Below are 26,785 nucleotides of genomic sequence, written 5' to 3'. Positions count from 1 at the left end.
TCACGTTAGTTGACAACTCACACCAAATGTAAATCAAAACTAGACTTTGAACCGATGTGCCCAAAGCTGGAAGCTACCAGTATATTATTGCATTGTAAAGGTGTTCTAGCCTGTATGGACATTGTTTTGCGAACAGTAATTAACAGTTTCAACATTTCTGCATGCCGTGTCGCATTATTCAAGTGTGTTAACTTCTGTTCAGCAGGAGTGGGGAGCAGCCCAGACTCCATGTGCAGGCTAGCAATGAATAAGTGGAGGGTGGAGTAGGCACAGGATTGATCCGTGAGACACATTTGATAGAAGTACCGAAAGTAACAAAAATTCTAGTATTGAACCATTTTTCATGTTCTAGTATCGAAAAAGTACAGAAGTTTCAGTTTACAATGCACCAGTTTAGTTCTGAAGGATGTCAAACAAAGAAAAGGACATCGATGTTCAATAGTAGTCTTTTCATATCAATAACAGGACCCCGGTGATTGGTCTGGAGCGTGAAGTCAGTCACAAGCTCTGCTGGGTGACTACTGCGTAGCAACCTAGCTGTGCTAAAAGCCCTGGTCTGCCCTAGAAAGCCTATGTAAATTGCAATAGCTAGAACGGCCAAACCAAAAGAATGTAGTCGCCTGTTTTGGGCTTTAAAATTTGTTCATTATGATCAAGTTCGATCCCCACTGTGAATTATTTTTCAAGTTTTCTATGAGTCGAGATATTTAATTAAATAGTGACCCATTCTGACTACTACATTTATCCTCACACCGGACCACGTGCTGACACAGACCAATCCCGGGCCGGCAGGCTACGAGGAGACTCTGGTTGACTCTTTCAGGCAGGATGAAAACGGCTACATCGACCATGATCCTATGCTAGTTACAGCCATTTTCACCACAGATAGAACAGTAGGTTAGTTTAAAAAATGTATTGCTTTCACCATGATCTTTAGCGATTTCTTTTGGTGCCATTCAGCCCCATTCAGCAATATGGTGTGCATAATGTTTTTTATATCTGTGAGTGGGACACACAGCCTTGTGTCCTGGAAGAGAGCGCTTTGGGAGATTCTAAAAGTATGTCTCATACAAACATTTTGAAAAGCTGACTTGTGTAAGCATCGTGACGTCTGTAAAAACTGTATTAATTTGGGTGGGTGATGTGTAGTGGTAGCTGTGTTTTCTTCCCTAGCTTCAAAAGGAAGCGGCCGTACAGTGTTGCTAATGAAAGCCTCTTACACTACTGCTGCCCACTTGCTGGAGGAATGTTATCTGACTGTGTGACGCTGTGACATGCCAGCAGGGGGTTTCTCTCCACACTGGGGTGGAGAAATCCCACTGTGAAGGAGCAACTGCATTGTCCCATTGCTCATAATAAACAGCTTTGTGTGACATTGTTATCACAAAGAACAGGCATTTTCACAGAGAGAGAAAAGTTAATTGTTTGGTTAGAATTAGGACTGTGCAAATGTAGTTTCTGTGGATGTTATTTCAGAGACAACGAGTGTGTGAGATTTTACATTATGCATACAGTGCTCTGCAGGTGGGAAGGCCTTTATGGCGATAAGCCTTCAAATATCCCCAGCATAAAGGTTAGAGCTGTTCCCATGTGTTTCAGGTTAAGACTGTAGGGAAGCACCCCTGCTGCTCAATAACCATTTCAACTTTTATAAATAGCAGACAAAAGAAGATTCACTTTTATATCCATGCAAGTTGTCTGCATGAAATCACCAGGAATATTCAATTTTGCAGATCGTTGGAAGTTTCTGGTTGGTTTCTGGTTTAGAATCCACCATCTAAACAATATTAGGATACTGAATCAAAGATTTTTCTGTTGTAGTGAATCTCATATTTGTCATACAGTACATCAAGTTCCACTTTGCTGTGTTCACCTATAAACGGAAGTTTTTCAAAAATGTATAAAACCCACCTGAGAAGTATATAGACCTTTCATGGCTTAATCACATTTGCGTTACACAGATGAATCAAATGTTCATTATGGTTTTTGCATCCCCCCCCCCATTTCATTCCTATGATTTCGAAGAACATCCGCCAAAGCCATCCCATCAATGGGATTTCTTTCAGGAGTGAGCAGCGGTGTCTAATGCATGGGCTTAGGTTAGTGATCTGGCCAGGGATAACCAATGGTAGATTTACAGTTGCTAATCCATGCAAAGGGGAGCACTCCAGTGTTATTAGGTGAAATAGATATGGGCTATTTTTCATTCAGCATACTGTATATGTCTCTTCTAGACATTATATGACCGCCACGTGCAACACTTGAATTTCTATCTATTTAAATCAGACATCTAATCCAGTGGAGGCTGCTGAGGGGAGAACGGCTCATAATAATGTCCGGAACGGAGTAAATGGAATGGCATCAAACACCTGGAAACCATGTGTTTTAATGCATTTGATACCATTCCACAAATTCCACTCCAGTCCTTACCACAAGACTGCTCTCCCCAAATAAGGTGCCATCAACCTCCTGTGATCTGATCTGTGATACTTGTAGCTTGAAATACAGTGCCTTAAGGAAAGTATTCTGACCCCTTGACTTTTTCCACATTTTGTTAAGTTAGAGCTTTATTTAAAAATATAGATTTATTTTGCAATCTACACACAATACCCCATAATGACAAAGCGAAAACAATAGATTTTTTTTTTTGCAACTGTATTACAAATAAAAAACAGATACCTTATTTACTTAAGTATTCAGACCCTTTGCTATGAGACTCGAAAATGAGCTCAGGTGTATCCTGTTTCCATTGATCATCCTTGACATGTTTCTACAACTTGGAGTCGACCTGTGGTAAATTAAATTGATTGGACATGATTTGGAAAGGCACACACCTGTCTATATAAGGTCCCACAGTTGACAGTGCATGTCAGAGCAAAAACCAAGCCATGAGGTCGAAGGAATTCAAATCAAATCAAATTGTATTTGTCACATGCGCCGAATACAACAGGTGTAGTAGACCTTTCACTGAAATGCTTACTTACAAGCCCTTAACCAACAACACAGTTTTAAGAAAATACAACAACAAAAAAAGTAAGAGATAAGAATAACAAATAATTAAACAGCAGCAGTAAATAACAATAGCGGGGCTATATACAGGGGGTAACGTTAGAGTCAATGTGCGGGGGCACCGGTATTGAGGTAATATGTACATGTAGGTAGAGTTATTGTCCGTAGAGATCCGAGACGGGATTGTGTTGAAGCGCAGATCTGGCGAAGGGTACCAAAACACTTCTGCAGCATTGAAGGTCCCCAAGAACACAGTGGCCTCCATCATTCTTAAATGGAAGAAGTTTGGAACCACCAAGACTCTTTTAGAGCTGGCTGAGCAATCAGGGGATAAAGGCCTTGGTCAGGAGGTGACCAAGAACCCGATGATCACTCTGACAGAGCTCCAGAGTTCACTAAAATGCACATGACAGCCCGCTTGGAGTTTGCCAAAAGGCACCTAAAGGACTCAGACCATGAGAAACAAGATTCTATGGTCTGATGTAACCAAGATTGAACTCTTTTGCCTGAATGCCAAGCGTCACATCTGGAGGAAACCTGGCCCATCCCTACGGTGAAGCATGGTGGTGTCAGAATCATGCTGTGGGGATGTTTTTCAGCGGCAGGGACTGGGAGACTAGTCAGGATTGAGGAAAAGATTAACAGAGCAAAGTACAGAGAGATCCTTGATGAAAACCTGCTCCAGAGCGTTCGAGACCTCAGACTGGGGGCGAAGTTTCACCTTCCAACAGGACAATGACCATAAGCACACAGCCAAGACAACATAGGAGTGGCTTCGGGAAAAGTCTCATAATATTTTTTATTTCACCTTTATTTAACCAGGTAAGCCAGTTGAGAACAAGTTCTCATTTACAGCTGCAACCTGGATGTGCAGATGATGATGTGCAAGTAGAGATAATTGCATAGTCACTTTAACTATACATTCATGTACATACTACCTCAATTGGGCCGACCAACCAGTGCTCCCGCACATTGGCTAACCGGGCTATCTGCATTGTGTCCCACCACCCGCCAACCCCTCTTTTACGCTACTGCTACTCTCTGTTCATCATATATGCCTAGTCACTTTAACCATATCTACATGTACATACTACCTCAATCAGCCTGACTAACCGGTGTCTGTATGTAGCCTCGGTACTTTTATAGCCTCACTACTGTAAATAGCCTGTCTTTTTACTGTTTTATTTCTTTACTTACCTATTATTCACCTAACACCTTTTTTGCACTATTGGCTAGAGCCTGTAAGTAAGCATTTCACTGTAAGGTTATTGTATTCGGCGCACGTGACAAATAAACTTTGATTTGATTTAATACTGGAGTGATAGATGTGCAGATGATGATGTGCAAGTAGAGATACTGGGTTGCAAAAGAGCAAGAGGGTAAGTAATAATATGGGGATGAGGTAGTTGGGTGTGCTATTTACAGATTGGCTGTGTACAGGTACAGTGTTCGGTAAACTGCTCTGACAGCTTATTCTTAAAGTTTGAGAGGGAGATATAAGACTCCAGCTTCAGTGATTTTTGCAATTCGTTCCAGTCATTGGCAGCAGAGAACTGGAAGGAAAGGCGGCCAAAGGAAGTGTTGGCTTTGGGGATGACCAGTGCAATATACCTGCTGGAGCGCGTGCTATGGGTGGGTGTTGCTATGGTGACCGGTGAGCTGAGATAAGGCGGGGCTTTACCTAGCAAAGACTTATAGATGACCTGGAGCCAGTGGGTTTGGCGACGGATATGTAGTGAGGGCCAGCCAACGAGAGCATACAGGTCGCAGTGGTGGGTAGTATATGGAGCTTTGGTGACAAAATGGATGGCACTGTGATAGACTACATCCAGTTTGCAGAGTAGAGTGTTTGGGGCTATTTTGTAAATGACATCGCCGAAGTCAAGGTCCGATAGGATAGTCAGTTTTACGAGGGTATGTTTGGCAGCATGAGTGAAGGAGGCTTTGTTTTGCGAAATAGGAAGCCGATTCTAGATTTAATTATAGATTGGAGATGCTTAATTTGAGTCTGGAAGGATAGTTTACAGTCTAACCAGACACCTAGGTATTAGTAGTTGTCCACATATTCTAGGTCAGAACCGTCCAGAGTAGTGATGCTAGTTGGGCGGGAGGTTGCGGGCAGCAATCGGTTGAAGAGCATGCACAGTTTTACTAGCATTTAAAAGTAGTTGGAGGCCACGGAAGGAGTGTTGTATGGCGTTGAAGCTCGTTTGGAGGTTTGTTAGCACAGTGTCCAAAGAATGGCCAGATGTATACAGAATGGTGTATACATCTGAATGTCCTTCAGTGGCCCAGCCAGAGCCTGGACTTAAACCTGATCGAACATCTCTGGAGAGACCTGAAAATAGCTGTGCAGCGACGCTCCCTATCCAACCTGACAGCTTGAGAGGATCTGCATAGAAGAATGGGAGAAACTCCCCAAATACACGTGTGCCAAGCTTTCAGCATCATACCCAAGAAGACTTGAAGCTGTAATCGCTGCCAAAGGTGCTTCAACAAAGTACTGTATGGTCTGAATGCTTACGTAAATGTGATATTTCCAGTGGCGATGTTAGCATGTAAATCTTGATGGGGCAAAAAAAATAAAAGAAAGTGGGATGCATGCCAGCAAAGCCACTACACAACACAACACTAAACAATACATTAATTGCACTATAACGGTGACAAACGGTGCCCACAAACTGTTAGGGCCTACATAAAGCTGTCCCAATATCAGTCCCAACATCTTACCACTGCTACACCTGGCTATCAGCAGAGCCTTGTCTGGCAGCGAAACAGTTCATTCAGCCTCATTTACTGCCTTTTTAAAAAACATAGCTGATATGGCTGACTTGCTTAAACAAATGTGGTTTCTAATGACAATTGATATGTGCAAACTATGGCATAAGGGGACGACAAACTGTTAAGAGGCAATCTGTAATTTCGATTAAGACATTAATGAGCGAGCTAGGAAGGACGTAGTCAATATAACTATTTGTTCAGCACTTTTGAAATGTAGAATACAATATAATTCAGAACATGGGCCGTTCTTACAGTGTTCTCCCTGTACACCAAGTCAGAACCGTAGGATAAATAAAAGGTGTATATAAGCAGGCAATGAAAGCTCTTACAACATTTTATGATTACATTTCTCTAAAACAGGTTATAGGCTACATGTGCACCACCAAGTCAGAGCAGTAGGTGAAATTAAGAGGGGTAAATAGACCAAATTGTTAGGGTGAGGCACATGGGCTACTAACAGCTTACTACACAACATACACTTAGTATTACTTTCTTAGCTACAGTATACATATCTCCCTGGCATATTACATAATTTATGCAGCAACATTCAAGACATTTTTGGACTCACCTTGATGGCTGTGCTCACTTGAACAGGAATTTGCCTTCGTGGGCAAATTTGGCCATCAGTCTGGCATTCTCTGGATTTATGGTGCCTCAAGACAACTGGGAACTGAAAAAAACAAGGTTGAATCATGATGACGTCATTGATCTTCAGGTCGTAGCTCTAGAAAGAGGCCCGAGTTCCCGACTTACAATTCCTATTTGGATGACAGTTCCGGAATTCCTAGTTGTCTTGAACTCACTGAAGTCAAGTTAACAGTTGTTTTGAGCATGGCACAAATCTTGCTTCATTGACAGCATGGCCAATGTTGAATGTTTATCATTTTAAACTTGGAAAAGAGACACTCCCAGATTTGGGACCATACAGCCACTCCACTGAATAGCAGGCTAGTGATTGCTTTGCAGTGCTTGCAGTTAGCCACTGTCACTGATTCCTTCCAAACCACTCATTGTTGAATTTGCGATTTCCAGCTTGTTGTGTAATGTTTATGTCCAATGGCCGATGAGCACCGATACGTTTCATCTACATTTTCTCTTCCTTATTTCTCTTTATATGACAAGGATTAAAAAGGATTTGCCAGTAGATTGTTGACTTGATTCATGATGATGACTACTAGCTAATATTTTGAAAGTATGATGTTGACAGTCCAATCAAAGCTACTGTAGATATAATGTGATTTTACATAATTTTATCTGTGGCCAGTGACCTGAAGCCTTCTTGGATGGGCACTTCTAATGTAACTCTATGGCAGCACCCAAGGGGCTTGAATTTTCAAGGTCTACCCTTAGACATGGCGGTGACGTACTGTCCCGACGAGTGACAGAACACTGAGCTAATCATGGCGCAACTAGAGCACATTACCAACACCTACGCTCCGTATTTTCCGCTAGCTGCCCCACCACCACAGAAAGCACTGACCTAGGCTGAAACACCTGCATTTTGGAGCTGCCTTAATCAAGAAAGCAAAAAAGAGACCATGTTTGTATGCGGCTTTATTAACACAATGATTTTATTTATTTTTACATTGTTTGAAAACTGATATGTGACACTTATTAATGTCAAAATAACATACAAAACAGGTAAGCTCAAAACAGGTGGGGAATGACAGGTCGCCACTGGATATTTCAGTAGTTTTTTAAAATACATTTGCTAAAATTTCTAAAAACCCGTTTCTGCTTTGTCATTATGGGGTATTGTGTGTAGATTGTAGAACAATTTAATCCATTTTAGAACAAGGCTGTAACGTAACAAAATGTGGAAAAAGTCAAGGGGTCTGAATACTTTCCGAATGCACTGTACATAGAATTCGCACTGATATAGGACCTAGGCCTACTGTAAACTGCATTATGGCTGAGCATGGACATGCCAAATGTTGTCAACAAGCAAGATTAAATTCACTAAAACGAGAGCGAATAATTCAAATCAAATTCTAAACGAAACAACTTGTTTTAAATAGGCAATGTCTAAAAACCCTTACAGACACCATAATTGCTTCCCATGGGCATATAATATTTGAACAGCGCACATCCAAACTGTTCACAGTAGTTAGACAAAGATTGAATACAAATCGACAGTCTTGACTACTTCGCAATTGCATTGGGCAGGACAAAAAGCCTTCATTGAGAGGAGGGGAGGCTATGCTTGGTTTTTAATCAAATAAAACAAAATGGTAAAAAATTATTTTTTTAGGTTTCTAAATACAAAGTACACAGGCACCAAAAGCAGGGTAGTCTACTCTTGTTCGATCTGCATATGGGCAGTGTGCATCATGGGTGGATATGCTGCGTTTCCGCTGTCAAAATTCATGCCATAACCATAACCATTACGTTAAATCCATCTTTTTGTTGGTCTTAAATATCCCTATTAGCGCTGCCTGAAATTAGCACTTTGGATCATGTTTTTAAGTACACACCTCAAATATTTCCACCCCACCCATCTGAGCGCAAGCAAGTTGATATAAGACCAGTAAATTGCAGAACCTGACGTTAGGCCTGGAAAATGCCAGTGCGGCAGTTTTTTCATGACAAAATTGCAAACTAACGTGCTATTTAAATTTCAATTTTAGACCCTGTTAGGGGGTCCCATTAGCCCATAGAAAACACATTGAATGACAGATTCACACATGGAATAACAGTCAAAAAATATATACCCCTTTTTTTTGGCAAAAAAACTACTTTATATGGAAGTAGTTTTTTTGCCAAAAAAAAGGGGTATATATTTTATACCAGTCAAAAGTTTGGACACATCTACTCATTCAAGGGTTTTTCTTTATTGTTACTATTTTCAACATTGTAGAATTATAGTGAAGACATCAACTATGTAATAACACATATGGAACCATGTAGTAACCAGAAAAGTGTTAAACAAATCAAAATATTTTTTTATATTTGTCACGTCTACTCCTGCTCCCCCTCTCCGGCATTCGACATCGCCGGTTTACTAAACCACCAGTCCTGGCAACCATCATTATGCGCACCTGGCATCAATCATTACGCATACCTGCTCCTCATGATAACACACACCTGGACTCCATTTCCTCACTCATTACCTCCCCTATATCTAGCACTCTCTTAGGTTTATTCCCCAGGCAGTATTGATGTTGTTTCAGGTCTGTACGCTACTATTGTTTCTTGTATTGTTCCATGTTTATTGTATTATTAAACTCACCACTTGCACTTGCTTCCTGACTCCCAGCATCTACGTTACAGAATACAGCCTCAACAAATGGAAGCAGCATTCACAAGTGATAGGCTAATATTGTCACCCATCAGACTACTCTTGATTTCATCTTGTCTTTACATATACTAAATAATATATGTGGGAAAATTGTTTTGATTTAGAATGGACCATTGTCATGCAGCTGTCTCGAAACAGGGGCAGCGGAAAAAATACAGTTCATCTATGCACTTAAATATTGAATGGAGGACACTTTTCCCGTGGCTAATTTTCATGCCAGCCAGGTAGGCTATACTGCTGCTGTAAAGAGAAGCAATGTGCTTAATATTAGGAAAAATAAATATAGTAGTCCTAGCCTATAGAAAGCTGATGGGATCCTCCTCTTTTTAATAGAGGCCGTCACTCTGTTTAATCGAGCAATTGTTGTTGCGCAACGAGCTCATGGGCTCTCATGAAGTGTTTGATTAGATTTTCGATTACATTTGCATTGATGTCAGAGTTATTAGAGGAACAATAGAGTGCCAGGCAGTTAGCAAGTTTGGTAGGCTACAAATGACCATGAGCAGCATCGGAGCTTGGAGAAGCCTAATTACCGTGACTAAACAGTCACTTGGAATTTGACTGCCCTAATGACTTGTGACCAAATGGCAGTAATACGGTCACCGTAACAGCCCTAGGTGTAACTCAATATTAGGAAAGTCTTCCCAATGTTTGGTATACTCAGTGTATACTTCCATATTATTTTTTACCTGGTACCGGGCTACCTTCAGACGAGTCTTGTGAGGCCTGTGGGCATCCTAGAGCAAAACAACCGATATGTACGTGTTCGTGGGAGTCTCACCTTCCGATAGTGTGTAGCCCAAACAGTTCGGACGCTACAGACGTTTTTGTGAGAAGGCTGATTTTCAGGATGTCTCCTGGTCTGACAAACAACACTGTAGCACTGCCACCTTCCACCACAGATGCGGAAGGCCGACATCAGCGGATGCAGTGGATTGAGATCCCTAGTTTAAATGGACAGATTTTTATGGGGATTTTTTTATTATGCTCTAGGCCTAGGGGACTTACAGATTTTGTGATCTTTCCTGATCTGCTGGTATTTTACAGCAACATTACATAATTGAGTACGTTTACATGCACAGTAATAATTCAATATTAAACTGATTATGGCAGTAGGCAGATTATGCAATAGTCATGTAAACACCTTACTCTGCTTATCTTAATCGGCGTGAGGTCAAAATCGAAGTAAGCAAACACCGTTTAAACACCTGGTTTTCTGAGCAATCGTTCAAATTATTAGGACACGTAAACACCATAACCTTTCGTTCCACCAGTGTATTTCATCTGCGCATTTGCTAGCACCAGCCGAGTGAGCCTCCCTCATTAGCTCGATTGAAGTGAGTTCAGAAGAACTGAATGTATGCATCTTAGTAGTTTTCATATACAAACATTATATGTCCCAACTCAGAATCAAATATGCTTCCCAAAAATAACATGGTCGGTGTGGTAGAGCGTTTATTTTGATTGGTGATTTTCTGCATTTATCAGAGTGCCATCAGGTAACCTGATCTCAGATGTGTCCATGTAAACAGGATTATTAGGGAATTCGTTCTTCTTGCAAAGCATGTAAACGTTTTAATCAAACTATTAAATTAATCTGACTGTCCACAACAATAATCGCATTACCGTGTGCATGTAACCATACTCATTGTGCTGTACAGAGATCCGGATAGCTAGCGGTTGTCCTGACTTCTGTGTATGAGAAAACTGACTAAATTATGCTGATCAACCTGTTTGTTATTTTATTTTATCTGTATTTAACTAGGCAAGTCAGTTAAGAACAAATTCTTATTTTCAATGACGGCCTAGGAACAGCCATGAGGTGTTGTGTATGTGTTCATTTTGTTTTTTGTAGTGTAGTTTCGTAATTTCAGTGTTATCTTTGAAGTCTTTGTAGCAGTCAGCTGACTGGGGAATTGCTTCCTCTGTCATCTTGACTTCCACAACAGAGACACTCTTGATGATTGAATTCATCAGCACAGGCCATAGTGTCTGGAGTTGTGTGCCCCCGTTGACAACTGTTTACCAGATCATAGTAACGTCTAGGGTTGCAAAATTCTGGTAACTTTCCCAAAATGTCCAGGTTATCCGGATCCCTGTTTATTCCCTCCTGATTCTGGGAATCTTACAAACGGGATTCATAGAAAACCAGGGAATTCTGGGAAAGTTACTGGAATTTTGCAAACCTACCAACGTCCCACTCTATGAAGAGACTGAAGAGAACAATATAAGTCAGTCACACAGGGCTTTGCTGTGGTCTCATCGGAATATCTTATACGTGAGCTTTAACAAACAACTATTTTCCAGGGGAACAGGAAAACTGATACGGAGTCAACTTGAGGTTAAACGCACAGTGAAAAGGTCAAACACATAGTTCTCCATTCTCTGGACAGAAGCCTATAATGACCCATAATGATTGTTCAAAGGAGTGGTCTTCTAAGAAGAGCACACCTCCCACAGCCACAGCCTCCACAGCCACAGCCTCCACATCTCCCTCAGCCACAGCCTCCACACCTCCCTCAGCCACAGCCTCCATACCTCCCTCAGCCACACTCTCTACACCTACCTCAGCCACAGCCTCCACACCTCCCTCAGCCACAGCCTCCACAAGTCCCTCAGCCACAGCCCCCACACCTCCCTCAGCCACTGCCTCCACAACTCCCTCAGCCACAGCCTCCACATCTCCCTTAGCCACAGCTTCAACACCTCCCACAGCCTCCACATCTCCCACAGCCACAGCCTCCACATCTCCCACAGCCTCCACACCTCCCACAGCCTCCACATCTCCCACAGCCACAGCTTCAACACCTCCCACAGCCTCCACATCTCCCACAGCCTCCACATCTCCCACACCTCCCACAGCCACAGCCTCCACATCTCCCACATCTCCCACAGCCTCCACACCTCCCACAGCCTCCACATCTCCCACAGCCTCCACACATCTCCCACAGCTCCCACAGCCTCCACACCTCCCACAGCCTCCACATCTCCCACAGCCTCCACACCTCCCACAGCCTCCACATCATAACCATGCCCTCCTGTGGCTCCAGATGGAGGGAGCACATGTAATCACTATGAATTAGAGATATGTTTCTTAAATAACCACCCCAATCCCTCGCTAGTTCCGTCTAATCCAGGGGAAGAGGCCGCGGGAGGTCAGGCTGTTCTCCCAGCAGTTGGCAGGTGTGGCGAGCAGCATCATCCACACAGGTCCTGGGAGGGGAGGTGGTCCCGGGGGAGCTACTGCCTGGGAAGCTGGTGCCTGGGTCCCTGGGTCTCTGCCCAGTTAAGGATCTGATAGATGGCATATGGTGTGAGTGAGGAATGACAGGGCACCCAGCTGGCACAGGGCGATGAATGAATATCCTCTCTTCCAGGTAACAGGCTAGGGGAGGCTGAGTGACAAGAGGCTTTAGTTACTAGCGATTACATAAGAGGCTTGCACTACGGCAGCGCAAGCAGATTAGACAATGGCAGGCGATCAGGACACTACCAAAATGCATAACACACATACAGTTGAAGTCGGAAGTTTACATACACCTTAGCCAAATACATGTCTTGAGATGTTGCTTCAGTATATCCACATAATTTTCCTCCCTCATGATGCCATCTATTTTGTGAAGTACACCAGTCCCTCCTGCAGCAAAGCACCCCCACAACATGATGCTGCCACCCCCGTGCTTCACGGTTGGGATGGTGTTCTTCGGCTAGCAAGCCTCCCCTTTTTCCTCCAAACATAACGATGGTCATTAGAGCCAAACAGTGCTATTTTTGTTTTATCAGACCAGAGGACATTTCTCCAAAAAGTACGATCTTTGTTCCCATGTGCAGTTGCAAACCGTAGTCTGGCTTTTTTATGGCGGTTTTGGAGCAGTGGCTTCTTCCTTGCTGAGCAGCCTTTCAGGTTTTGTCAATATAGGACTCATTTTACTGTGTATATAGATACTTTTGTACCCGTTTCCTCCAGCATCTTCACAAGGTCCTTTGCTTTTGTTCTGGGATTGATTTGCACTTTTCGCACCAAAGTATGTTCATCTCTAGGAGACAGAACACATCTCCTTCCTGAGCGGTATGACGGAAGCGTGGTCCCATGCTGTTTATACTTGTTTGTACAGATGAACGTGGTACCTTCAGGTGTTTGAAAATTGCTCCCAAGGATGAACCAGACTTGTGGAGGTCTACAATTCTTTTTCTGAGGTCTTGGCTGATTTCTTTAGATTTTCCCATGTCAAGCAAAGAGGCACTGAGTTTGAAGGTAGGCCTTTAAATACATCCACAGGTACACCTCTAATTGACTCAAATGATGTCAGTTAGCCTATCAGAAGCTTCTAAATCCATGACATAATTTTCTGGAATTTTACAAGCTGTTTAAAGGCACAGTCAACTTAGCGTATGTAAACTTCTGACCCACTGGAATTGGGATACAGTGAGTTATAAGTGAAATAATCTGTCTGTAAACAATTATTGGAAAGATTACTTGTGTCATGCACAAAGTATGTCCTAACCGACTTGCCAAAACTATAGTTTGTTAACAAGAAATTTGTGGAGTGGTTGAAAAACTAGTTTTAACCTCTTTGTGCTAGACGTGCCGCTAGCAACCCACCTCGACAACATCCAGTGAAATTGCAGAGCACGAAATTCAAAATACAAAAATTGTAATATTAAACATTCATGAAAATACAAGTGTCATACATAATTTAAAAGCTTAACTTCTTGTTAATCCAGCCGCTTTGTCAGATTTCAAAAAGGCTTTACGGCGAAAGCATACTATGCGATTATCTGAGGACAGCACCCCGCGTACAAAAGCATTAAAAACATTTTCCAAACCAGCAGAGGCGTCACAAAAGTCAGAAATAGCAATAAAATAAATCACTTACCTTTGAAGATCTTCCTCTGTTTGCAATCCCAAGGGTCCCAGCTACATAACAAATGGTTGTTTTGTTCGATAAAGTCCTTCTTTATATCCCAAAAAAGTCTGTTTAGTTGGCGTGCTTGATTCAGTAATCCACCTGTTCCCATCGGTCAAAATGCATACAAATGAATCCCAAAAGTTACCAATAAACTTCGTCCAAACAAGTCAAACAACGTTTCTAATCAATCCTCAGGTACCCTAATATGTAAATAAACAATAAAATTTAAGATGGAGAATAGTGTGTTCAATACCGGAGATAAATAACGAAGTGTGCACCCTCATCCACGCGCGCCACAAGACTACAGTTAAAATGAGAGCCACCTTGAAAAACTACAAATTGTAGCTCATTTTTCAAAAAACAAGCCTGAAACCCTTTCTAAAGACTGTTGGCATCTAGTGGAAGCCATAGGAACTGCAATCTGGGAGGATTTCCTTTTATTTTCCCATAGACAGGCATTTCAATGGGTGGTCACCTCAAAAAAAAATTCCGGATGGATTCTCCACGGGTTTTCACCTGCCATATCAGTTCTGTTATACTCACAGACATTATTTTTTAACAGTTTTAGAAAGAAACTTCAGAGTGTTATCTATCCAATACTACCAATTATATGCATATCTAGCTTCTGGGCCTGAGTAATAGGCAGTTTACTTTGGGCACCTCAGTCATCCAAACTTCCGAATACTGCCCCCTATCCCTAAGAAGTTTCCAACCTAAGTGTATGTAAACTTCCAACTTCAACTGTATGTATTATGCGTTACTTGTGCTTCTTATGTGAACCTTTAACATGGGTTAGATGAAATGGTGTGCTATATAATTGCATAGAGAACTGATTTATAGGATCTATGTGCTGTTTAAATAAATATGACTTAATTTGGAGAAATTCTCAAATCAAATTTTATTTGTCACATGCGCCGAATACAACAGGTGTAAGTAGACCTTACCGTGAAATGCTCACGAGCTCTTAACCAACAATACAGAAAAAATAGAAAAAATAGTAACAATACAAATAACAATAACAAGGCTATATACAAGGGGTACCGGTACCGCGTCAATGTGCAGGGGTACAGGCTAGTCCAGGTAATTGAGGTAATATGTACATGTAGGTAGTGGTAAAGTGACTATGCATAGATAATAAACAGAGAGTAGCAGCAGCGTATGTGAAGAGTGTGAAAGAATGTGAAATATGTGTGTGTGTGTGTGTGTGTTGCGTCAATATGCATGTGTGTTTTGTGTGTGTGTTGGAGTGTCAGTGTAGTATGTGTGAGTGTGTGGTTAGAGTCTAGTGAGTGTACATCGAGCCTGTGCAAGAGAATAGGAAATAGGAATAGATAAGAATAAAATAAAATAAGGGGGTCAATGTAAATAACTGTTCTATGGCTTGGGAGTAGAAGCTGTTAAGGACCCTTTTGGTTCCAGACTTGGCGCTCCAGTACCGCTTGTCGTGTGGTAGCAGAGAAAACAGTCTATGACTTGGGTGGCTGGAGTCTTTGAATATTTCTAGTGATGTATTGGGCCATATGCAATACCCTTTGTAGCACCTTGCGGTCATATGCTGAGCAGTTGCCATACCAAGCGGTGATGCAACCAGTCAGGATGCTCTCGATGGTGCAGCTGTATAGAGGGCAATATGACACTTACTCTTGTGTTACTGACTTGTTGCACCCTCGACAACTACTATGATTATTATTATTTGACAATGCTGGTCATTTATGAACATTTGAACATCTAGGCCATGTGCTGTTATAATCTCCACCCGGCACAGCCAGAAGAGGACTGGCCACCCCTCATAGCCTGGTTCCTCTCTAGGTTTCTTCCTAGGTTTTGGCCTTTCTAGGGAGTTTTTCCTAGCCACCGTGCTTCTACACCTGCGTTGCTTGCTGTTTGGGGTTTTAGGCTGGGTTTCTGTACAGCACTTTGAGATATCAGCTGATGTAAGAAGGGCTATATAAATAAATTTGATTTGATTTGAATATGGGGTTGAACACTGAGCTGTAGTCGATGAACAGCATTCTCATGTAGGTATTTGGCGTTCTTGGGCACAGGGACTATGGTGGTCTTCTTGAAACATGTAGGTATTAGAGACTGGGTCAGGGAGAGGTTGAACATATCAGTGAAGACACTTTCCAGCTGGTCAGCGCATGCTCCGAGTACACATCCTGATAATCCGTCTGGCACTGTAGCCTTGTGAATGTTACCCTATATAAAGGTCTTACTCACATTGGCTACGAAGAGTGTGATCACACAGTTGTCCAGAACAGCTGGTGTTCTCATGCATGGTTCAGTGTTGCTTCCCTCAAAGCGAGCATAGAAGGCATTTAGCTCCCCTGGTAGACTCATGTCACTTGGCAGCTCGAAGCTGGGATTCCCTTTGTAATCCGTGATAGTTTGCAAGCCATGACACATCCGATGAGCGTCAGAACCGGTGTAGCAGGACTCAATCTTAGTCCTATATTGACGCGTTTTCTGTTTGATGGTTCGTCGTAGAGCGTTGCGGGATTTCGACATAGCGTGTCCGGATTAGTGTCCCGCTCCTTGAAGCGGCAGCTCTAGCCTTTTGCTCAGTGCGGATGTTGCCTGTAATCCATGGCTTCTGTTTGGAATATGCACGTACGGTCACTGTGATCACTTATTATTGAAGCCGGTGGTATACTCCTCAATGGCATCGGATGAATCCCGGAACATATTCCAGTCTGTGCTAGCGAAACAGTCCTGTAGCTTAGCATCAGTTCATCGGACAACTTCCGTATTGAGTGCATCACTGGTACTTTTTTGCTTGTAAGCAGGAATCAGGAGGATAGAGATATGGACAGATTTGCCAAATGGAGGGCAAATGGATTTTTGCTTGTAAGCAGGAATCAGGAGGATAGAGTTATGGTCAGATTTGCCAAATGGAGGGCGAGGGAGAGCTTTGTACGTGTCTCTGTGTATGGAGTAAAGGTGGTCTATTTTTTTCCCCCCTAGTTTTCCTGCATTAAAGTCCCAGGCCACTAGGAGCGTCGCCTCTGGATGAGCACATTCTTGTTTGCTTATGGCCTTATACAGCTTGTTAAGTGTGGTCTTAATGCCACCATCGGTTTGTGGTGGTAAATAGACAGCTACACTCTTAAAAACAAATTGCCATCTGGAACCTTAAATGGTTATTTGGCTGTCCCCATAGGAAAACCCTTTGAAGAACCCTTTTGGTTCCAGGTAGAACCCTTTTGGGTTCCAGGTAGAACCATTTCCACAGAGAGTTCTAAATGGAACCCCAATGGGTTCTACCTGGAACCAAAATGCGTTTTCCCTGGAACCAAAAAGGTTTATCCTATGGGCACAGCCGAATAACCCATTTGTAACCCTTTTTTCTAATACTGTACGAAGAATATAGATGAAAACTCTCTTGGTAAATAGTGTGATCTACAGCTTATAATGAGGTACTCTAACTCAGGTGAGCAAAACCTTTAGACTTCCTTAATATTACAGATCACACACCAGCTGTTGTTGACAAAGAGACACACCCCACCCCCAATCTTACTGGAGGCTGATGTTCAGTCTTGCCGATGCATGGAAAACTGAGCTAACTGTATATTATCCATGTCCTTATTCAGCCACGACTCGTGAAACATAGGATATTACTGTTTTTAATGTCCTGTTAATAGGATAGTCTCGAACAGAGCTCATCAAGTTTATTCTCCAGTGATTGCAAGTTCGTCAGTAGAACTGAGGGGGTAAATGCGGATTATCCACAGTCTCGCCAGGCATCCGACTCGCCAACCTCTGTAATGGCATCTCCTCTTCTTACGAATGACGGGGATTTGGGCCTAGTCTGGGAAGAGCAGTAAATCCTTTGCGTCCTACTCATTAAAGAAAAAATCTTCGTCCAGATCGAGGTGAGTAATCACTGTGCTGATGTCCAGAAGCTCTTTTCGGTCATAGGAAACGATGGCAGTAACATTATGTACAAAAAAAGTTCAAAACAACGCAACAAAAACACACAAAATAGCACAATTGGTCAGGAGCGCTGAAAACGGCGGCCATCCCCTCTTGCACCATTTTGAGTCCATATACTCGCAAAGTCCCGTGTAGCTCAGTTGGTAGAGCATGGTGTTTGCAACGCCAGGGTTGTGGGTTCGATTCCCACGGGGACCAGTACGGAATTTTTTTTAATGAAATGTATGCATTCACTACTGTAAGTCGCTCTGGATAAGAGTGTCTGCTAAATGACTTAAATGTAAATGTAAAACCACAATCTATCACTCATGACTCATCCCCTGCAATCAAATTAATCTTTGAAAATATGAGTGTGTGGGTTTGCCCTCAAACGGTTTTTGATATTAGCTGTAGATTATCTGTAGCTGTAATATCGTGTAGTAATAATTGGAGTCTTGCTGGGATTGTGGTGCTGATCAAAGGAAAAGGATACCAGCGATAAAGAGGAAGAAGTACTGTATGTAGAAGATATGGAAATCCCATGAGCTCCAAGTTAAGACCTAAACTCAAAGGCTTTTTTCTCCTACACTAATACAATGCAGTAAAAAAGTTTACACATTTTGTGGTGTTAGAGTCTGAAATGTTGACACTTAATGTATTTACATTTTTCTACTGATCTACACAACTTACTTCCCAGGGTTACAATTGAAAGTGTGACCATTTCAGACCACCCTGTGCTGCCGGGGTCACTGCATCACGCATACCACCTGAGTGTACAAACATTAAGAACACCTGCTCTTTCCATGACAGAGACTGACCAGGTGAATCCAGGTGAAAGCTATGATCCCTTATTGATGTCACTTGTTAAATCCACTTCAATTAGTGTAGATGAAGAGGAGGAGACAGGTTAAAGAAGCATTTTTAAGACTTGAGACAATTGAGACATGGATTGTGTATGTGTGCCATTCAGAGGGTGAATGGGCAAATCAAAATATTGAAGTGCCTATGAACAGGGTATGGTAGTAGGTGGCAGGCGCACAAGAACTGCAATGCTGCTGGGTTTTTCACGCTCAACAGTTTCCTGTGTGTATCAAGAATGGTCTACCACCCAAAGGACCCAAAGGGGGAGGTGTGCAACTCAATATTAGGAAGGTGGTTCCTAATGTTTGGTATACTCAGTGTATATCAAGAGAAAGTTGCATTTTTATGTTTGATATATGATGTCTCTGTGATACGCTTTCACACTAACTCACCTTAAACCATTTATGTCAACTCACAAAGGGAACCTGTGTTTTCACCTGAAACCTTGTCTGCTGAATATGAGGACACTGATTATCAGGAATATAATCAGAACAAAAATAATCTCATTCTTGTGACTGTTGTTTTGCAGGCCCTGCTGTCCCTGTGGGAGTGGATGTTCAGGTGGAGAGTTTGGACAGTATATCAGAAGTGGACATGGTAAGTGAATTGATAAACAAACATTGAACATTTTAACATTTCAGTTAAGTCAATGTTATCACAGGTCAGTGGAACATTTGAGGTGGTCATTGTGATAATGTTTAAATTAATCAACTATTGGATGCAATGGGTAGAGATGCTAGCCACTCCTACAACAAATTGAACCCCTGAAAATGAATGGGTCATTCACAATCTGCCAACAGGTGTTTTGCAGCTGATACGCTATAATCCACTATATTTGTCATGCTCATTAATCTCTTATTCACAGGCGGATAATGAAAATGGATAATAGAAGCACAGTGCTAGAAATGATGTTTTATGTTCAAACGAAAGACCGTGTGCATGCTCCACCACAGTAATATAATTAAATGGAACTTCTTTTCTAAGCTGCAAATTGGAGTCCAAACAGCAGTCCTGATGTTCTGTAAACCTCTGTGTGGGAGGATAACCAAGGATTACATTTCATTCAGATCTCAGTATTTGTATATAATTGTACGAAAATAGACAGGGCAAATTATTGCTTTCAAACAATGACTTTCCTTAATGATATAATGTAAGAATGATGGAGGACAAGTGTGGTCAGTCAGACTTATCATCCATGCCATTATCATTATGCAATGTTACAGTGGTCTATATTTGTTAAATGTGTCTACATTTGCTGTTATACACGCATTCTATGTAATGACAAAGGTACTGAAGTGGGCACTGGTTTTTCGTTGTTGTCATTATTATATTAATTCATTATTTCAGATCTATATGAGTTTGAGTCTCTTAAAACAGGTGTGATGAGTGCGGATGCATGAAGACAGGACACACCAAGAGGATTTATCAATGAGACAGACAGCATGGGTGGGGTCATCGTTGTTTTATCAGACCTCAGTATGTATGGGTGGGACATAGTTTGTACTACATAGAAGGAAATAGAGATACAATAACAAACGCAAGAACACCTCTTGGAAAACATGTTTTTCTTCTTCTTCCTTGGGAAAAAAATGGAACAACACCAATGATTTGATTATGTAATGCTGCGAGGTGAATTGAAAAGAGGATGATCTGCTGTGGTAGATAAAGTGGTGTACTCGGGCATAAAATAGATCCGTTTTGCATATTAACAGATACAGATCAATGAGCAGATAGGGAGGAAAGGGATATGTATGACCAATGCAACCTCTAACCCAAAGCTGTCATTACTGTATGCGTCTCATCATCACTACTGTCAACTCTGACGGCCCTCTCTGGACATATTACATAATATGTTCCCTACTTATACTGAGAACATATGTCTGATCATAAACCTACGCTGTAATCCAGGGACAGGGTGAGACCCTGGTAATCCCAATATACAGTGCATTTGGAAAGTATTCAGACCCCTTGACTTTATCACATTTTGTTGTAGCCTTATTCTAAATTTGATCAAATTATTTTCCCCCTCATCGATCTACACACCATACCCTATAATGAAAAAGCAAAAACAGGTTTTTAGATATGTGTGCAAATATATTAAAAACAAAAAAAACTGAAATACCTTATTTACATAAGTGTTCAGACCCTTTGCTATGAGACTCAAAATTGAGCTCAGGTGCAACCAGTTTCCATTGGTCATCCTTGAGATGTTTCTACAACTTGATTGGAGTCCACCTGTTGTAAATTCAACTGATTTGACATGATTTGGAAAGGCACACACCTGTGTATATAAGGGCTCACAGTTGACCAGGCATGTCAGAGCAAAAACCAAGCCATGAGGTCGAAGGAATTGTCCGTAGAGCTCCGAGACAGGATTGTGTCAAGACACAGATCTTGGGAAGGGTACAAAACCATTTCTGCAGCATTGAAGGTCTCCAATAACACAGTGGCCTCAATCATTCTTAAATGGAAGAAGTTTGGAACCACTAAGACTTCTAGAGTCTCTTCTAGAGTCACCACTAAGACTCTTCTAGCTGGCTGCACAGCCAAACTGAGCAACAGGGGGCGAAGGGCCTTGGTCAGGGAGGTGACCAAGACCCCGATGGTCACTCTGACAGAGCTCCAGAGTTCCACTGTAGAGATGGGAGAACCTTCCAGAAGGACAACCAGCTCTGCAGCACTCCACCAATCAGGCCTTTATGGTAGAGTGGCCAGACAGAAGTCACTCCTCAGTAAAAGGCATATGACAGCCCGCTTGGAGTTTGCCAAAAGGCACCTAAAGGACTCTCAGACCATGAGAAACAAGATTCTCTGGTCTGATAAAACCAAGATTGAACTCTGGCCTGAATGCCAAGCATCACGTCTGGAGGAAACCTGGCACCATCCCTACGGTGAAGCGTGGTGGTGGGAGCATCATGCTGTGGGGATGTTTTTCAGCGGCAGGGACTGGGAGACTAGTCAGGATTGAGGGAAAGATGAACAGAGCAAAGTACAGAGAGATCCTTGATGAAAATCTGCTCCAGAGCGCTCCGGACCTAAGACTGGGGGCGAAGGTTCACCTTCCAACAGGACAACGACCCTAAGTACACAGCCAAGACAACGCAGGAGTGGCTTCGGGACAAGTCTCTGAATGTCCTTCAATGGCCCAGCCAGAGCCCAGACTTAAACCCGATCGAACATCTCTGGAGACCTGAAAATAGCTGTGCAGCAACGCTTCCCATTCAACCTGACAGAATTTTAAAGGATCTGCAGAGAAGATTGGCAGAAACTCCCCAAATACAGGTGTGCCAAGCTTGTAGTGTCAAGCCCAAGAAGAGGCTGTAATCGCTGCCAAAGGTGCTCCAACAAAGTACTGAGTGAACGGTCTGAATACTTATATATTCCGTTTAAAAAATATATATATATATATATATATGTTTACAAACCTGTTTTTGCTTTGTCATTATTGAGTATTGTTTGTAGATTGAGAAAACTCAAACAATTGAATCAATTTTAGAATAAGTCTGTAACATAAGAAAATGTGGAAAAAGTAAATGGGTCTGAATGCTTTCCGAATGTACTGTACATAGCCACAGGAAGACGTTTGGGGGGTGGGGGTGCTGCTATTTTTTTTGTGACGGCTACAGACTGCTATATCAGTCCGTTAATACAGGGCTAGTAAAACTATATTCCGATTTTTCATGGGGCACCCTCAGCACCCCTACTTTCCGCGGCTATGCCAATATATACAATGGTTCAATCTAGAACTCTCAGAAAAGGGTTCAGAGGATTTATACAAGGCTGCAACCAACCAACAAGTTAATCCAAAAGCCATCTCTTTTTGTTTTGGTGACCTGCAGGACTTCACTATGACACTGTATCTGAGGCACTATTGGAAAGACGAGAGGCTGTCCTTTCCCAGCACAACCAATAAGAGTATGACGTTCGACGGGCGCCTGGTCAAGAAGATCTGGGTGCCTGATGTGTTCTTCGTCCACTCCAAGAGGTCGTTCATCCACGACACCACCACAGAGAACATCATGCTCAGGGTGTTCCCAGATGGACACGTGCTCTACAGCCTTAGGTGAGGATGGAAGCTGCTGCTGTTCCTAGACTCCTTTTGTGTCAATCTCCACGTTCTTCAGAAGTGCAACAGTGACATTTCTATGATGGCAGCGCAGAACTCAGTTGATCCAAATCTTCCCAGCAGACATTTACCCAATCTTATAGAGGATGTAGCATGTTGATGTGTTATGTTTGCGTCATCGTGGGTATGTTGTGTTTAAATCCCCAGGGTGACGGTTACTGCTGCCTGTAACATGGACTTCAGTCGTTTCCCTCTGGATTCACAGACCTGCACATTAGAGCTAGAGAGCTGTGAGTAGTGGGACTCTTACTGCCTCACACTGTGTTTAAAAAGGGATTTGGTGTGGTGGTACAAAACATCTGGCAGATTTGAATTTGAAATCCATGTCTGTTATCTCCAGATGCTTACACGGATGAGGACCTCATGCTGTACTGGAAGAGTGGGGATGAGTCCCTGAGCACAGACGACAGGATCTCTCTGTCTCAGTTCCTCATCCAGAAGTTTCACACTACCTCTAGACTGGCTTTTTACAGCAGCACAGGTAGATCCACAAATCAGGTTTTAGGGTCTGATGATAACATGTATTGTATACGAATCACACATACTGTACAAAAATGTACTCCATGTTGCAGGATATTGATAGTCAACATTTGAATATATTGTAGCACAACAGTTTGTATAGATTTTTGGATGTGACAATTTCACTGCATCCCTATACAGTACATTGTTGTACAAATACATCTGCTCTTAGGTTCTTCAGAGAAACATAACCCATTTTCATATTTATGGTGATTCCTCACGTGTCTTTGTCCTCTTCTCTCCAGGCTGGTACAACCGTCTGTACATCAACTTCACCCTGCGACGCCACATCTTCTTCTTCCTGCTGCAGACCTACTTCCCTGCCACTCTGATGGTCATGTTGTCCTGGGTGTCTTTCTGGATCGACCGCCGGGCCGTACCGGCCAGGGTCTCACTAGGTAAGTTACACTCTTAGAAAAAACCATTCAACCTAAAACATAAAACATTCTTCAGCTGTCCCTCTTGAGAACCATTTGAAGATCCTTTTCTCTAAGAGTGTGGATTCGTTGGTTCATATCTATATGAGGATACTTCCTTCAGTCTTGTGCTCACACAGATGTTGTGTGTGGTACTGTGCTCCAGGTATCACCACGGTGCTCACCATGTCCACCATCATCACTGGAGTCAACGCCTCCATGCCCAGGGTTTCCTACATCAAAGCTGTGGACATTTACCTCTGGGTCAGTTTTGTGTTTGTGTTCCTATCGGTGTTGGAATATGCCGCCGTCAACTACTTGACGACGGTGAGGGACGGAAAAGATCGGAAGCTTAGGGAAAAGGCCAGAGAGCAGGTAAGGACCCCCATCCTATCATACCACACTGTACTGCTGTTTTTTACGTCCTTTCGCATTTTTCCTACTCTGATCTCTCTTTCTCTAATAAATAAATATGCCTTTCAGCAGATGCTTTTATCCAAAGCGATTTAGTCATGTGTGCATACATTTGTTTAAATGTAATCTCACTTTCTCTCCTCTGCCCGACAGTCCCTGAGCCTAGCCAGAGAACAGGTAAGGATCCTCATCATACCACACTGAACTTTGAGTCCTTTCAGCATTTGTCCTACTCTGATCTCTCTATTTTTCTTGCTCTCTCTCCCTCAACCCCACCTCTCTCTATTTCTCTCTTTCGCTCTGCCCTACAGTCACTCCCTTGCACCTGTGGCATGTCCCACACCGGGACCGTGATGGTGGATGGCGACGGGACCTACAGCGAGGCCGACACCAACAGTCTGGCCGGATACACCAGGGCTGACGCTCCCGAGGACACCCCAGAGAAGCAAGAGCACATGGTGGTGCACCTGTCCCTGGACAATGAGTCCACGGGAACCAAGAAGAAAGCGCGCTTCCGCAGCTTCAGCCTCATGCAGAACACCCACGCCATAGACACCTACTCCCGCATGATCTTTCCAGGATCCTACATTATCTTTAACCTCATATACTGGTCTGCATACTGCTGAGGCTCTCCCAGATGGCCCTGGTACAGTCAGCAGAGAGACAATCTACTGGTGTTTACTGTACAGATAAAACAGGACAGCTATTGGACTCTGATAATGATTCACATTGTGAAGGATATCTTAACACCTGGGTGCATAACGGCAGATCTCACAAAGGATTTCCCAGATCTCTGAATGGATAACACCATACTATCCTCACCATTAGCTACAACCATCTTACTACTTGACTCAACTGTACAGCTTTCCTACTTTCTCTATATAAACTATTTACACAACCATGCAGGTCCAAGCAACAAACTACAATGGACTACCTACCTGCTCTTCTCCTATTTATTTCAATTTGATCTCTGGAATCAATGCTGTTTTATCTTCATGGTACTGTCAAAGCAGGGAAACAATATCTGTAATACTGACAGTATACGTACATCTGGAATGGACTAAGGGCTAAGTGTTGCCCAAGCTTGCCTCTTTAACCAGAAAACAGAAAGCTTGCTCTATAATGCGAGGGTTTGACCTCTTAACCATGTTTATTTGACAGATCAGAGTGAGTGCAAGCACCAATTGCTAATGAGCACATTGAAACACAGCCTCAGACTTATGTCTTCTAGGAATGCACCAAGTGTTATTATTTTTAACAGTTGATAATGATTGAGAAAACCACACAAAAATGTAAACCGACATAATACAAGATGGAATTATCATGAAAAAGATTCACATAGATACAGTATTTCATTGTTTATTTCATTATTTATTCATTATTAACCTATTTATTTATGTTTATTTATTCATTCATTTTTGGCCTTTCACTTTACTTACATAATTACTTTTTAGTGCACTGATAGACTCATATTCCATTATACCTTAAGATGTTAAAAACAATGAGGCTGGATAGATTTTTCAGAGTGGCTGCAGTTCCGAATTTCTTATGAGGTCAGTGGTCACAGAAATTATGTGAGGATGGATACCATTTATGAATGCTTATGTGAACTATCATGAAGCATTATCAGTGATGTAATGAACTTGAACAGCCTTAAGTGAACTGTTTGTTTGTTTGACTGTTTGGATTACGAGTGACTACATATCGCTTTGTGCAAGTTTTCTATCCAGTATTCTAGCCAGCCAATATATTAGTAAACATGGTACTGTATGTAGTAAGTAGGTAGCCACAAGCATGAGCTGGATTTACTAGGCTGTGATGTCACTCATCAGAACGCACGAAGCTCTTGCATCCATATTGCCGCTGTAGATATGTCAGCATGTTGGACAAATGCTTAACCAATGCAAACCACCTCATGCAGATGCTTGTCCACAATCTGCACAACTACGGCTGATTATTGTTGCATCAAATATTAAGAATGTATCCTTTTTGGAGCATATTTTATAAATAAAGGCTTTAAACTAAAAGAAAGTTTGCAGTAGAAGTGTTTGAAAATAATTCATGACCATACAGATGTTATGTTTGCCTGTTGTCAGTCTAAGAAACATTTTCTTTTAAATGCTGGAGGTAGTTATGGTAATTTCCCCCAAATTCCCAGGTTTTCCAAAAATCCCAGTTAGAAGATTCCCTGAATCAGGAGGTGATATGCAGGAAATCAGGAATTCTCCAACCAGGATTTCTGGAAACCCTGGAAATTTGGGGAAAGTTACTGGAATTTTGCAACCCTGGCTGGATAATGACATTGTTTCCTTATGGATGAGACAGCATTACTCAGGACTAAGGACTATGAGATAATATTACTGGAAATCTTAACTTCTAAGAATAATTTATATCGGAGACAATTTTCCCATGTGACATACATCCGTCTATCCGTAAAATATTTTGGAGCGCATTCAGAGATCATTTAAATCCCCAAACAAATCAAATTAAATTAGCCTCAGTGAGAACGTCTAAGCTGCCACCACCTACACAGCGCACT

General features: G+C 42.2%; 1 protein-coding gene across 1 annotated transcript in view; it reads left to right on the top strand.

The window, feature by feature from the left end:
* Window positions 1–26,271, top strand: part of LOC106571292 (gamma-aminobutyric acid receptor subunit rho-2) — a 28,989-nt gene extending 2,718 nt beyond the window's left edge. The window contains exons 3-10 of the mRNA XM_014144189.3: window positions 19,301–19,368; window positions 22,611–22,834; window positions 23,045–23,127; window positions 23,238–23,378; window positions 23,662–23,814; window positions 23,999–24,207; window positions 24,400–24,423; window positions 24,558–26,271. Of these exons, the coding sequence (XP_013999664.3) occupies window positions 19,301–19,368; window positions 22,611–22,834; window positions 23,045–23,127; window positions 23,238–23,378; window positions 23,662–23,814; window positions 23,999–24,207; window positions 24,400–24,423; window positions 24,558–24,872 (1,217 nt within the window). The 3' untranslated portion in view covers window positions 24,873–26,271. The remainder of the gene's footprint in view (window positions 1–19,300; window positions 19,369–22,610; window positions 22,835–23,044; window positions 23,128–23,237; window positions 23,379–23,661; window positions 23,815–23,998; window positions 24,208–24,399; window positions 24,424–24,557) is intronic.
* The last annotated feature ends 514 nt before the right edge of the window (window positions 26,272–26,785 follow it).

Source organism: Salmo salar, chromosome 15, assembly GCF_965601325.2.
Source record: "Salmo salar chromosome 15, fSalSal1, whole genome shotgun sequence".
Lineage (NCBI taxonomy): Eukaryota > Metazoa > Chordata > Actinopteri > Salmoniformes > Salmonidae > Salmo > Salmo salar.
This window is presented reverse-complemented; position numbering and strand designations above follow the sequence as displayed.